The sequence below is a fragment of the Aspergillus ibericus genome (assembly GCF_003184845.1).
Source record: "Aspergillus ibericus CBS 121593 unplaced genomic scaffold BO80scaffold_67, whole genome shotgun sequence".
Lineage (NCBI taxonomy): Eukaryota > Fungi > Ascomycota > Eurotiomycetes > Eurotiales > Aspergillaceae > Aspergillus > Aspergillus ibericus.
Genome location: NW_020292165.1, coordinates 60,065 through 71,908, shown reverse-complemented (window position 1 = coordinate 71,908; position 11,844 = coordinate 60,065). Strand labels below are relative to the sequence as shown.

The following is an 11,844-nucleotide window of genomic DNA, read 5'->3' as shown; positions in this document are numbered from 1 at the left end:
GGGCACTCATCGGCCTATCGCGCCCCAGCCTGTGCCTGTGCCTCAGAATCAGATGCTAGTTCCTGCGGTGGCTCAGCCAATTCCCACGCAGGAAGTAGCCGTACCGGGGCAATCCGAAGAGGACTTTGATTTGACGAATATTGTTAATCTTCTTGGTCCGTTTAGTGGGATTCGGAATTTGGATTTGGATGGGGATGTGGCGAGATGTGAGTTCCAGGGGGGTGGGTTTGCGTTGGGGGTGTGGTTGCGGGCGTATGGGTCTGATGAGGATATGTGAGTATGGTCACTATATCCTGTGGAGATGACTGATGCCGCCAGTCACTGGCAGTATTTGACTGACGCTTCAGATTCAATGCCTACTATATACATATCCATCCGTTTTTATCGATCCTTCAGCCTCCGCTGTCCGATCAGATCAGCGATCGACCGGTACCGGTTAAATTGCCGCATACCAATCTTGACAATATCGAAAGATCCTTCCTGCCGCACTGGCCGACCTCTGCACTCACACTGACACTGTCTGCGATCCTGGCATTAATACCGCTTCCGCAGGACCCAGATCCGTTCAGCGACGCCCGCGTTCGGTCTAGACGCTCGTGCGCACAGCTCTTTGCAGAAGCGGCATTCAGTGAAGTGGATAAGGAGGTTGATCGCATCTGTCAAGAACTGTCGCATGCCACTGTCCCTATGCGACAGGGTATCGATGCTAGCCTTTCGGTCTTATCTCCCGTCCTGGCTCTGGTCATGCTCAGTCTGTACGAGTACTGCCAGAGAGGGAATATGTCTCGTATGCGGAGTCGCGCCAATCGGGCCGTCACTGCGGCTATGGATCTGGGCTTGCATAAATTAGGACCGACGGCGACGGAGGCCCAGCGTCGGGCGTGGTGGAGTGCCGTGAGTGTTTACCTTGATATTGGTTGGTTAAGTGCTAACAAGTCTAGATGTTTGTGCTTTATTTGTCGTCTGTTGATCAACAGGTAGTAAGTCTATTGCTTAGCTGGTCTGTTTCGTGCGACTCATACTCTAGTCGCCTATTATCACTCTCGATGATCAGAGGATAACGACCCCGTATCCGTCGTTTCGTGTCTCTTCAGAGGTATGTGAAGGTATGCAAAAACCGATTGAGGTATTAACCTCTCAGCCATGGCCGTTACTGCTACAGGCCGAACAGGCAATTATATCTGTCTCGGAAGTCATGAACGATTGCGGGACTGAATCAACGATGGCTGCGGCATCCGTGTCGGAGAGGATATTGAAACTGGACTCACAGATCTCAACCTTGCTGAAGGACTTGAATTGTTCGCCACAGCTTGAACTGCGGACTGGGGCCGATGCACGTGCGATGCAAGATATGCGGACGATCGCACGAGTATTAACCTATTCGTATGTATGTACCATGATCGATTACTCCAGCTAAATAGTTCTAGGGCACGACTGAGACTGCATCGATTCCGTGCATTCGTGGACATCCCTCTGTTTATGAACAAGTATTGTGATATTGCCGCTATCCAGAGACGAGATTCGGCCCACCCACTCTCTGGACCGAGATTCGAATCTGTCTTTCCCTTCACCGAGCAGCAATCGTCTCTGATATGTCTCAAATCATCACTTGCTATCGCGCGCGCCTATGAGGATCTGGCGTCTCCAGGCCGGTCGCCATATACCAGCGGAACGCCTGCGCTAGATACAACCCCAGAAACCGCCTATATCTTACCATTCTTCATGTGCGGCGCGATGCAGGGCTCGTATGTTTTGCTCATGACATACTATCGACGACGATGTTTGAGGGCGTGGGGGGAATGAGTCATGAGATTCAGGCTGCCTATCAGGCTGCTTTTTCAGTCGTTGTATAGAAACGGTTTGCAATGACGCGGTGCGGCTTTTGATGTGGGTCACCACCACAACCTGGCCAATCATAATGAATATTAGAGCGGCGACTGGTAAAGCCAATCGCCGCGATCTTCACTACATCTATGTGTCCTACACATATAGGTAGGGTCCATTCCCGTCATCTTGATCAAACATCTATCCTGTGCATCAAATCAAGTCTTACAACCGTAACCCAACAGTCATGGCGCCTCCATCCCCCATGGCAACCCGCCGAAACCCTATCCGCCGCCCTTCCCAGCATGGCTCTAGCCACCAAGGCCATCCACGCAGAACGACTGCTTCAGCGCACACCGGGCCATTGCCCCAGCCATGCACGTAGCAGTCACATACCGCTATGCGCGCTCCCCAGACGACCTCATCCCACAGGAAAAACAAAGACGTACCCCCCTGCCCCTCTGTACCCTCTCTAACATCACCCAGCCCAACGCCCCCTTCGACTCGCACATCTACGCCGCTACGACGCCCCCAACTTAGCTACCTCGAGACATTCCTCAGCAAACACCTCAACGGCAGCATCCTCACTCCAGAAGAACGCCAACTGGCTACAAAAAGAATACCCCACGGCTACGGCCCCGTATTCGCCCTCTGGGCGAAGACTGCAAGACCTAGCGAAGCAATTGCCCAGTAAGATGGTCATCTTCCAGCACGCGACGAGTCGAGGCGATGTGGAGAGTCTGATTGAGTGGCGCGCGAGGAGCGATGCGCGGTGTGATCTGTGTTTGTTGGGTGAGTTGTGGGGTGGAGGATGTGGAGGATCTCTTCCCCCTATTATCATGAGTATAAGTATGAGTAGGACTATTTCAAATCTAACTGACTCTCAGTTAGCATCTTACTGGATAGGATAGGATGAGGTTCGTTCATCATCCTTCTTGCTCTTCTGCTTATTTCCAATCAGGGACTGGAGATGATATGCATGACACTTCTAGATCTCTGAGTATGATTATAGCATGCAACGATATACCATATACCATTCTCCTGACTACCTCAACTGTTATCCCATCGACATAGTCCCAGGGCCAGGTCAGGTGCGATGCGGTGCGGCATTCGCTGTGGATCCATTCCCGCCTCAGCCCTATACTCCTGGTTCGACCAATCAGCGGCAGTGTGGGATGCCGCCTACTATCCTACAGTATCAGACTTGATGTGTATTCCACTGAATAAATCTATCACTAAATTAGAATATAAACCAATCAAACTATCTATCGATCTATAGACATTAATCATGACCAATTAATCATGCTATCTATCGCGGCCGTGTATGCATAACTTAAACCAACAAGTGATCAGAGGTATCTCGAACGAATAAATCAAAACTGTTCTTTTCTCCCGACTGCACTCCGTTCAATCTTTGCGTTGTTGAGGTTTCGTCAGGGTATGAGCCGAGCAGTGCAACCAGCTCGACAATATACCGAGACAAACGTCCCACGTATCAGCATCAGGCATCAATACCCATACACCGAAGCACGGGACCACTTCCCCCTCGCACGAATGCGCTTCCCAAAAACATAAAACAAATACGGGATGGGAATCAATGCAACAGCCACGAAGCCCAATACACTAGACGCCCAGTCCACGCCGAGACGATGGAACATGATATTCGCGAACAGCGGGAAGCAGCCCGCAAACAGACTCCGGAGGAAAGTGTTCGCGGCGACGGCACTCGCGGAAACCTTCTGAAAGGTATCGATGAGGTAGTTCAAGGCGGCCTGGAAGATGGTAAAAAAACCGAACCCGATGCAGACGGCCCCGATGATCGGGGCGATCCAGGGAAGATGAGGCGGGCTGGTCCAGCCGAAGATGAAGAGGCCCGCGGCGAAGAACACCGACCCGAGCATCATCGGGGGTAGACGGGCTTCCGGGACGGGGAAGTTATTGTTCGCTTTGAAACGGGCGATGTAGAATTTCTGATTGAGGAGGTTGATGCACGCGCCGAAGAGGATACCGACGAGGTAAGCGAGGAAGGGCAGAGCGCCGACGACTTGGTTCCAGCCGCGGACTTCTTGGAATTCAATGGGGAAGGCGGCGAGACTGAGGTAGAGGATGCCGTAGACGAAGGAAGCGTAGATGGCGACGAGGAAGCAGATGGGGGTGCTGAGGAGGGCAAAGGGACGGATGAGGTACTTGTTGCCGAGTTCTTTGAGGGTGACGTCCCATTCTTCGTGGCGGGCGTGGAGGGCCCAGTTGCCGGTTTCGAAGCGGAGACGTTGGGCCTTGTAGACGAGGAGGACGGGGGGGTAGCTTTCGTCGAGAAAGGTGAGGTCGAGAAGGAGGAACAGCATCATCATGATCCCCGTGATGTATTCGGTCCAGCGCCAGCCCAGGTAACTCTCGCAGATGGCGCCGCCGACGATGGGACCGAGTACGGGCCCGCCTACCACGGCCATGGCGTAGCCGACGATGGCGGCGCCGCGCTGTTCGGCGGTCCAGATGTCGCTGAGCACACCGCCGGTGTTGGTCACCGGTGCGGAGCCAAAGAAGCCGCAGAAGAAGCGGGTCAGCATGACGGTTTGAAGATCCTTGGCTGTGGCCGTGGCGAATGAGAAAATCGCCGCGATGAAGTAGGGCGCCAGTACGGCCGGTTTGCGTCCATATACCTCCGATAACGGAGCCCAGACCAGAGGGCCCAATCCTGAGAGGTCAGCATGCACAGCCTCGACAGCCTGGAAGGTATTGCGACCTACCGAATCCGAACAATAGCAGCGTGGTACCCAGTGTGCCGACCTCCTCGCCCACATGAAACTCCGCATCAACCTGTTTGGTGCCCGTCGAGAAACTGCGCGGCGTCAATAACTATTCGAATGGAATCGGCGATCGGAAACATACATCGAACTAGCCCACGTCGCACCTATCGCAAGTCAGTCAATGTCCTAGGTAAAAGAATGGTCGGCATACCCATGGTAGTCAACCCATACAACACCGTCGTAATCGCCTTCTTGCGAAAACTCCAATTCATCGGCCGATACGGATCATCCTGCCCATCAAAATCGACAATCACATCCTCGGAGGTTTTCGTATGCGAGAGCGGATGCGTAAAGCGGGCAATTTGCCCCGGATCACGACTGCGAATGCGCGAAATCACCGAATGCGCGCGGTTCTCCAAGGCCGACAATCCTGAGGCCGCCGTGGTCTGCTTCTCCAATGCGGCGGGATCGTCCTGGTGCATGGATGCGCCGTGGTCGTCGGAGGAGTCCACATCGTCGGACGAGAAAGATGAACGAGTCGATTCGTGTCGCGACATGTTGAAGAACGATTTCCGATAGGATTGCCCGTGGAAAACTCAATCAATACCCGGCGTGCCCACCTCGGAGATATGATATCACACGGCAGGTAAAAAAAGTCCAAATCCGGTCGAAAAATCTCCTATATCCGAGCGATGGGGAAAGGTTATTGCCGCCCGAGTATTGGTCCGAGCTGTACACAGTACACAGTACACAGCACGACAACTAAAGTCTCAGGTTGGAGGAAGCAGTTTAGAGAAATAGAATTTCAGGTTAGCGACACACAGGATGTGCCAGTATCTTTAAGGCACATCGCGTAGATCCGAAGCCGTGTTATCCGGTCCAGCGTCATAGTATCGGACGTCCGACCACGCCCTCCCATCACGCTGATTCGATCCTTCGGGAGACCTCTCCGCCGATCGACGTCAATTGCTGCATCCCTGGATACATCATGCCCTGATTGCCCAGGCCAGCATGAGTCACATCGGTTGCAGTGTGCAAAGGTCTGGCCCGTGAGAGAAGCGCGATGGTTGTCATGACGGATGCATCCGACGGGGAACGTGACAGCCCGGATCTTTATCCGACCCGCGCGATCGTCACCGCTAACAGTCGGTCAAGACTCAAAACAGCTGACAGACATCTCCATAGGAATTTGACAGGTCACTACGCCTTACGTGCCCTACGGGGATTCAGCTGGCAAAACCATTGCTCCGTCTATCCATAGTCTTATCGTAAGGTCAAATGCCCGGCGGTAAATGTACAGCATCATAATACATCAATCATCATCACCCAGAGGTGCTCGCATGCGCGCTCTCCCATTTTTCCACCGCCTCCATCGCGGCCGTCACCTTGAGCCCAACGCGCGCGTCCAGTTCGTAGCTCTCCCACCGGGCCGCCTTCTCGAGGTGTTCCTTGCACTCCCGCACCTGGCGCCGCTCCAGCGTGGTATCATTCGTGACCGACTTTTCGGTGGCCGAGTCTGGGCCCCCATGGACCGCGCAGTAGGTCGCACGCTCCATCCACAAATTAGCCGCCATCTCAAAGTGCGCCACCGGGTAGATCCAGTCATCCTTCAGATGCCCCGTGAACTGGGACTTGTCCTGGCTGAAGATGCTCGTGCGAATCATCTCCTTCGCCTCGCCATGTCGGCGCATCGCACGGAGGACGGCCGCACGCAGGATCTGTAGGATGGCCTTCTCCTCCGGTCCCTCCCGCGACCACGTCTTGTTGGCATTGCTTTCCGACCATGCCAGCTTTGTCAGGGATTCCTCCAGCTGGTCCTGCGTCATCCGACTATGTCCGTTCCAGAAAAAGATCATCTCCTCGATTGGATCCACCCCGACGGCGTCCACCAGGGGCACCTTCCACTCCTTGGCGCGGGCCTCCCACTTGGCAATCTTGCGCGACACAAAGACGTCGAAAGGCAACTGCCGGGCCATGAACTTTTTCTTGCCAGCCAACGGCGGCGCCTTTCGGAAGTACTCCGTGGCCTTCTTGGCGTGCGTAGCTGCTGCAGTAGCATCAGTCGCGACAACGCTTCGATACAAGCTGAGATGGGATGATCCTGCAATGTAATAATAGAGTGATCGAGACCATGAGTTGAGGTCCACGCACTGAATAGTCAGCTGGGTAGACCATAGGGAGATCCAAAACCCTTACCTCAAGAAAAGACTCGGCACAGAGCTCGTATCTGTGGAGATACATGGCGTTCAAACTCCGTTCGAAAACCCGTAGTGCTTCGACCTGCTTGAGCGGACTGCGCTCTTTACCGCACAGCAGCTCCAAAGCCACATCGAGCTTCTTGTTCGCACCGTTCATCCGCGACTCTTCCAGCAGCCACAGCTGACTCTTCGGGAACCGCTTCCTCATGAGCGCCAGCAAGGCTTCGAGCCGTTCCTGGGGATATCCCTGGACATCGTCTCCCGGGACGGGGTCGGGCATGATATCGCAGTAGCGGACAAAGCCATTGGAATATCCGAGAATGGCGAACGCGGAGAGGGCTCCGATCAGGTTATTAAACTTACTGGCCTGCCAAAGCATCCGCAACCCGCGGTCTTTGTCCCCGTGAAAGCCAATAATTCCCAAAAGTTTGCTGAACGCAGGTGGCACCATAGAGATCAAGAGCAAAAGGATCCCAAAGCAGAAGTTGGCGCCGGAGTGGATGAAGACATCAATCTGGTTCTTGAAGATGTCCGAGTCAGGATCATGGCTTAGCATATCAGAAGGATTCGGCGTCGATGCCTCGGACTCTGTGGAGATAGACAGGTCTGAAAGCTCTTTTTTAAGGGCAGCAACTTCGACGGACGATGCGGGGGCGGACTTTGCTCCCGCTCCTTGCCCCGAGCCCCGGGACAGGCTTTCTGTAGAGGTGCTATTCCCCGAGTTCCGTGCCTGCGCGATAAAGTTTTGCTCCATCTTAAGAATAGCGTCCAGGGCAATGTAGGCCTTTCTCAGCTTATAGAACCCTTTGATGCTTTCCGTCAGACTCTCATTTAAGACACCCACGACGGCGCTCATGAGCTGCGCCATGGCCTGGCAGAGCGCAAACTCCGTGCCGGGAGCATATATTTGTGAGTGATATGAGTTGGGCGCATTGGAGTTATGCTGCGCGCGATGCTGGTCGTTGGAGGCACTAGTCTCCGCGGCATTGAGTCGCTCCGAGGCTATAGAAAATCAGTACGAGTCAGCCCAATCGGACGGTAGTCACACACCCTGGCGCATAATTTCCTGTTCGAACCCCAGAGTGGCTCGAATAAACGCAACGACACCTCTGCCAAGCTACACAAGGCAACGTTGTAGTCAGCAGAGGCTCAAAAGCGTTCCGAAACACTTGCAGTTGTCTAAAGGCATACACACATTATGGAATGACGAGATGCCTTCAGAAAGGCCATCTTCGGCGCCATCGACATCGTCATTGAGGATCAGAGTGGCGGCTGTGCTCAACCGTCAGCATACGCCTCAGCACTGACCCCGGAAGAGCGGGGATTCGATCACGGAGGAGAATTTGGGCATACCTCTCATAGCATCCTCAACTTTGGACCTCAGAAAATCAACGGTCAGCGTCATTTGCATCGAGAGCCTCGTGGTCACTCACGATCTCGCAGTTCGGACAAAGAGTCCAGAGACTGGGTAGAGGCATTGGCCGGCTTTTTGCCATAAAGCCACGAGCCTACGCGAAACATCTTCACCAAAAAGGGCTGGGTAAGAACCAGGCGGGAGAGAGTAGAATGAGCTAGAAAGGAAGTTGTGCACGAGACGAATCGAGATCAAATTCCCACCACGAGCCGAAGGGGCCCGGAGGCCAAAGGAAGACGTAGACGGAATGGGGAGAAGATAGAATCTCCCCTCAGAGACGCACCGAGAACGTGGCGAATTTCCGGGTACATACCCCAAGAGAAGAGAAAGAGAAGAGGAGAAATAAAGATAGTTGAATGGAGGAAAAGAGACCGACTAGGCTGATGGGCCAGCGATTATAAGCAACGGACCAGAACAATAATAGCGTCGAGCCCGCGGTCCACTTGCGGCGGCGAGGCGGAGCACCGGCCAGCGAAGGAAGTGCCGGGCGTGGTCGCGAACAAGGCAGTCAACGTTCACGAACCGTTTCGGACGGTCATAATTTAGCGCCTCGGGGGAAGGAGGAGTTGAGTTAGCCTGGGGAGGGAATGGATCTGGCCGGTATGTCCGGCACGATGAGACGAGGGGGGCTCTGGGACACTGGGGGAGATGTCGTCAGTCAGTTGGATTGACCGACTGTGGCCTAGTCCCAGTGCGTGAGAGCCGCCGAGCTACTAGTTGGTTCCTCTCCGCCGCCCGCCGCGCCTGCAGTCAGTCCCTCACTATCAACCACCACCGCCACCTCCAATCCTCTGACCTGTCAATTCTCCCCCCTCGCGTCTCCTATTGTCTCCTCCCGTTATACCACGCTCACCCCCCTCCAGCTTCCTGAAGCCACCTGTCCGCTCACCCCCTCCTCCCCCCGCCCAACATGTCGAATCCCACCCAGACCCAGGATACCAAGGCCGAACCCACCCAGCAGCCACAGCAACAGAAGCCCCCCGTGTTGGAAGAAGACGACGAGTTCGAGGACTTTCCCGTTGAAGGTTAGACAGACCGCCGGAATCCCTCTCTTCTTCCACGCAGAAGAGAGCCCCCCCCACGGCCATCGAGCGAGCAATGATTGTGATGACGGTTGCGCTGACCGACGGACCTTCCAGACTGGCCTCAGGAGGAAACTGAACAAGGATCTGCCGCCAACGGCACGAGCGCTCATTTGTGGGAAGAGAGCTGGGATGATGACGATGCGGCCGAGGACTTCTCTAAGCAGCTGAAGTACGTTGCCCGTCAACACCGACCCGCTCTACTACATACAGTGCATAGAGATGACCACCATAACTAACGCGTCTTCCTTTCATAGAGAGGAGCTCAAGAAGGTCGAGGCCTCCCATTAACATGTCACGTTGATTGACGGGCTGTCGGTTATGAGATGAACATACGCAAATCCACGAAGCAATCATCGCTTGATTCCGCATGCAGCTTGCCCTGACGGGGCTCGATAGAGAGAAAATGGACATAATCGGAGCTAGATCTCCTTGCTCGCATAAGTGTTGTCTGATTGATGTGCCTGCTTCGGTGGTTTGGACCAGTGACTGGGGCGGTTGTAGGATGCAGTCAGCCTGACGGATCTAGTCTACGGTGAAAGACCCGATGGCAGCGCTTCGATTGAAGCAGGGTGTCGCCCACCACATCATATACCTCCTACGAGTATTTACAAAGCTGTTAATGGAAATCAAGCCCACCGACCGACCATTCCTGCCCTCACCTCTCGTCCTTCACAGCTTGGGGCCCGTCACTAGTCACGATTACATCATCAGAACCTCTCTTTGGGAATGAATAAACACGTATTTTGATTAATTATCATCCTTGTACATTACATTCGTCCAGACGTAGAATTGTTCCCCGCCCTGAAGGAGGCTGGAGACCGACAGGTACTACAGAAGGCGCCTGTCCACTCGCCCGCAGCATCTCCGCATATCCAGTATGTCTTTTAATATTTACTTACTTGACAGGGCAGCAACACCGGGCAGCTCCTTGCCCTCCAACAGCTCCAACGAGGCACCGCCACCGGTGGAGACGTGGCTGAGCTTGTCCTCGACGCCGTACTTGGCGGCGACGGTGGCAGTGTCACCACCACCGATGATGACGATGGAGCCAGACTGAGCGGCCGCGACGGCAGCATCGAGGGTCTTCTTGGTGCCGTTGGCGAAGGGCTCCAGCTCGAAGACACCGGGGGGACCGTTCCAGAGGATGGTCTTGGCCTCGGCAATGGTCTGCTTGTAGAGCTCAACACTCTTCTCACCAACATCCAGACCCATGTAGCCATCGGGAATACCCTCGGCGTCGGTAGCAGTGCCGGTGGTGGCATCGGCAGAGAACTTGTCGGCAGTGACGTAGTCGACAGGCAGGACGATCTTGACGTTGTGCTTCTTGGCCTTCTCGACGACCTCACCAACGATCTTGCTGCCAGCCTCGTCGAACAGACTGTTTCCGATCTTGACACCCTCCAGGGTCTTCTTGAAAGTGAAGGCCATGGCACCGGTGATGATGAGGCTGTTGACCTTGGGGAGCAGGTTGTCAATCAGCTGGATCTTGTCGGAGACCTTGGCACCACCCAGGATGGCAAGGAAGGGGCGCTGGGGGCTCTCGAGAGCCTTGGCGAAGTACTCAAGCTCCTTCTTGACGAGGAAACCGGAAGCCTTCTGGGGAAGGTCAACACCGACCATGGAAGAGTGGGCGCGGTGGGCAGTTCCGAAAGCGTCGTCTATAGCATATCAGCACATCGCTCATCACGATCTCAAGAACTAATTGGGAGGTCTTACTGATGTAGATGTCACCGAGAGCAGTCAGTCCCTTGCGGAACTCGGCAACCTTCTCCTTGTCGGCCTTGACCTTCTTGCCCTCCTCATCCTTGTAGCTGCCCTCCTCCTCGGCGTGGAAACGGAGGTTCTCAAGGAGAACGATCTGGCCACCAGTGGCCTTGTTGACGGCCTCCTCGACCTCAGGACCAACGCAGTCTTCGGTGAAGACGACGCTCTTGCCGAGCAGCTTCTCGAGCTCGGCAACAACGGGCTTCAGGCTGTACTTGGGGTTCTTCTTGCCGTCAGGGCGACCCAGGTGGGACATGAGCACAACGGCCTTGGCACCATTCTCGACGGCGTACTTGATGGTGGGCAGAGCACCGACGATACGCTGGTTGTTGGTAATCTCCTTCTCGGCATTGAGGGGGACGTTGAAGTCGACCTGTCCATTGGGAGGACTCATTAGCATCATTGGCCCATCCGTGTAACCCCGCGAGGGGCACCGATGGTGGGGTTTCCGGAGCAACAACATACCCGGATCAGGACACGCTTGTCCTTGAGGTCGACATCGGTGATGGCAAGCTTGTTGGAGAGAGACATCGTGAACGACGGTTCTAGAGCAGTCGGACTGTGTCTGAGAGAATGGGTAAGTGGGGGAACGAGGAGGGAAAGGGGAATTGGAAGGGGGGAGGTCGTGGTATTAGTACCGCCACAGGGACGAGGGAATTGGAAAAATGCCTACTTAATAGGACCGCGGTGAGCGAGTCTGGTAGTGGTCAGACTCGAATGGAAGCTACTCTTCGGCTCGGCGGCGGGGTAAGTGGTTTGGTCGGTGGTGGGGCAGCCGGTGAGAGATTCGCCCACGCCTCGGGCTGATGCGG

General features: G+C 54.8%; 6 protein-coding genes across 6 annotated transcripts; 2 read left to right on the top strand and 4 right to left on the bottom strand.

The window, feature by feature from the left end:
* Window positions 1-52: 52 nt before the first annotated feature.
* BO80DRAFT_367903 (fungal specific transcription factor domain-containing protein) lies at window positions 53-1,803 on the top strand (the record flags this gene model as incomplete). Its single annotated transcript, XM_025716310.1, has 5 exons — window positions 53-273; window positions 348-900; window positions 942-980; window positions 1,028-1,383; window positions 1,428-1,803. The coding sequence occupies 5 exons, from the start codon at window positions 53-55 to the stop codon at window positions 1,801-1,803; spliced, it is 1,545 nt and encodes a 514-aa protein (XP_025570113.1).
* Window positions 1,804-2,169: 366 nt separating this feature from the next.
* Window positions 2,170-2,716, bottom strand: BO80DRAFT_248734 (uncharacterized protein). Its single transcript, XM_025714621.1, has one exon. The coding sequence runs from the start codon at window positions 2,663-2,665 to the stop codon at window positions 2,345-2,347; it is 321 nt and encodes a 106-aa protein (XP_025570112.1). The 5' UTR covers window positions 2,666-2,716; the 3' UTR covers window positions 2,170-2,344.
* Window positions 2,717-3,332: 616 nt separating this feature from the next.
* BO80DRAFT_367989 (MFS transporter) lies at window positions 3,333-5,128 on the bottom strand (the record flags this gene model as incomplete). Its single annotated transcript, XM_025716314.1, has 4 exons — window positions 3,333-4,519; window positions 4,572-4,680; window positions 4,710-4,735; window positions 4,783-5,128. 4 exons carry the CDS (start codon window positions 5,126-5,128, stop codon window positions 3,333-3,335), a joined length of 1,668 nt encoding a protein of 555 aa, XP_025570111.1.
* A 673-nt stretch (window positions 5,129-5,801) lies between these two features.
* Window positions 5,802-7,886, bottom strand: BO80DRAFT_429625 (TTC39/IML2 family protein). The gene is made up of 3 exons (XM_025720515.1): window positions 7,820-7,886; window positions 6,768-7,771; window positions 5,802-6,721 (listed from the first exon to the last, which is right to left on the bottom strand). Exons 1-3 carry the CDS (start codon window positions 7,827-7,829, stop codon window positions 5,894-5,896), a joined length of 1,842 nt encoding a protein of 613 aa, XP_025570110.1. The 5' UTR covers window positions 7,830-7,886; the 3' UTR covers window positions 5,802-5,893.
* A 1,078-nt stretch (window positions 7,887-8,964) lies between these two features.
* On the top strand, window positions 8,965-10,023 carry BO80DRAFT_429624 (proteasome regulatory particle lid subunit SEM1). Its single transcript, XM_025720514.1, has 3 exons — window positions 8,965-9,208; window positions 9,323-9,437; window positions 9,523-10,023. Exons 1-3 carry the CDS (start codon window positions 9,094-9,096, stop codon window positions 9,554-9,556), a joined length of 264 nt encoding a protein of 87 aa, XP_025570109.1. The 5' UTR covers window positions 8,965-9,093; the 3' UTR covers window positions 9,557-10,023.
* Window positions 9,742-11,648, bottom strand: pgkA (phosphoglycerate kinase pgkA). The gene is made up of 4 exons (XM_025720513.1): window positions 11,498-11,648; window positions 10,985-11,405; window positions 10,168-10,926; window positions 9,742-9,957 (listed from the first exon to the last, which is right to left on the bottom strand). The coding sequence occupies exons 1-4, from the start codon at window positions 11,561-11,563 to the stop codon at window positions 9,938-9,940; spliced, it is 1,266 nt and encodes a 421-aa protein (XP_025570108.1). The 5' UTR covers window positions 11,564-11,648; the 3' UTR covers window positions 9,742-9,937.
* Between the last annotated feature and the right edge of the window lie 196 nt (window positions 11,649-11,844).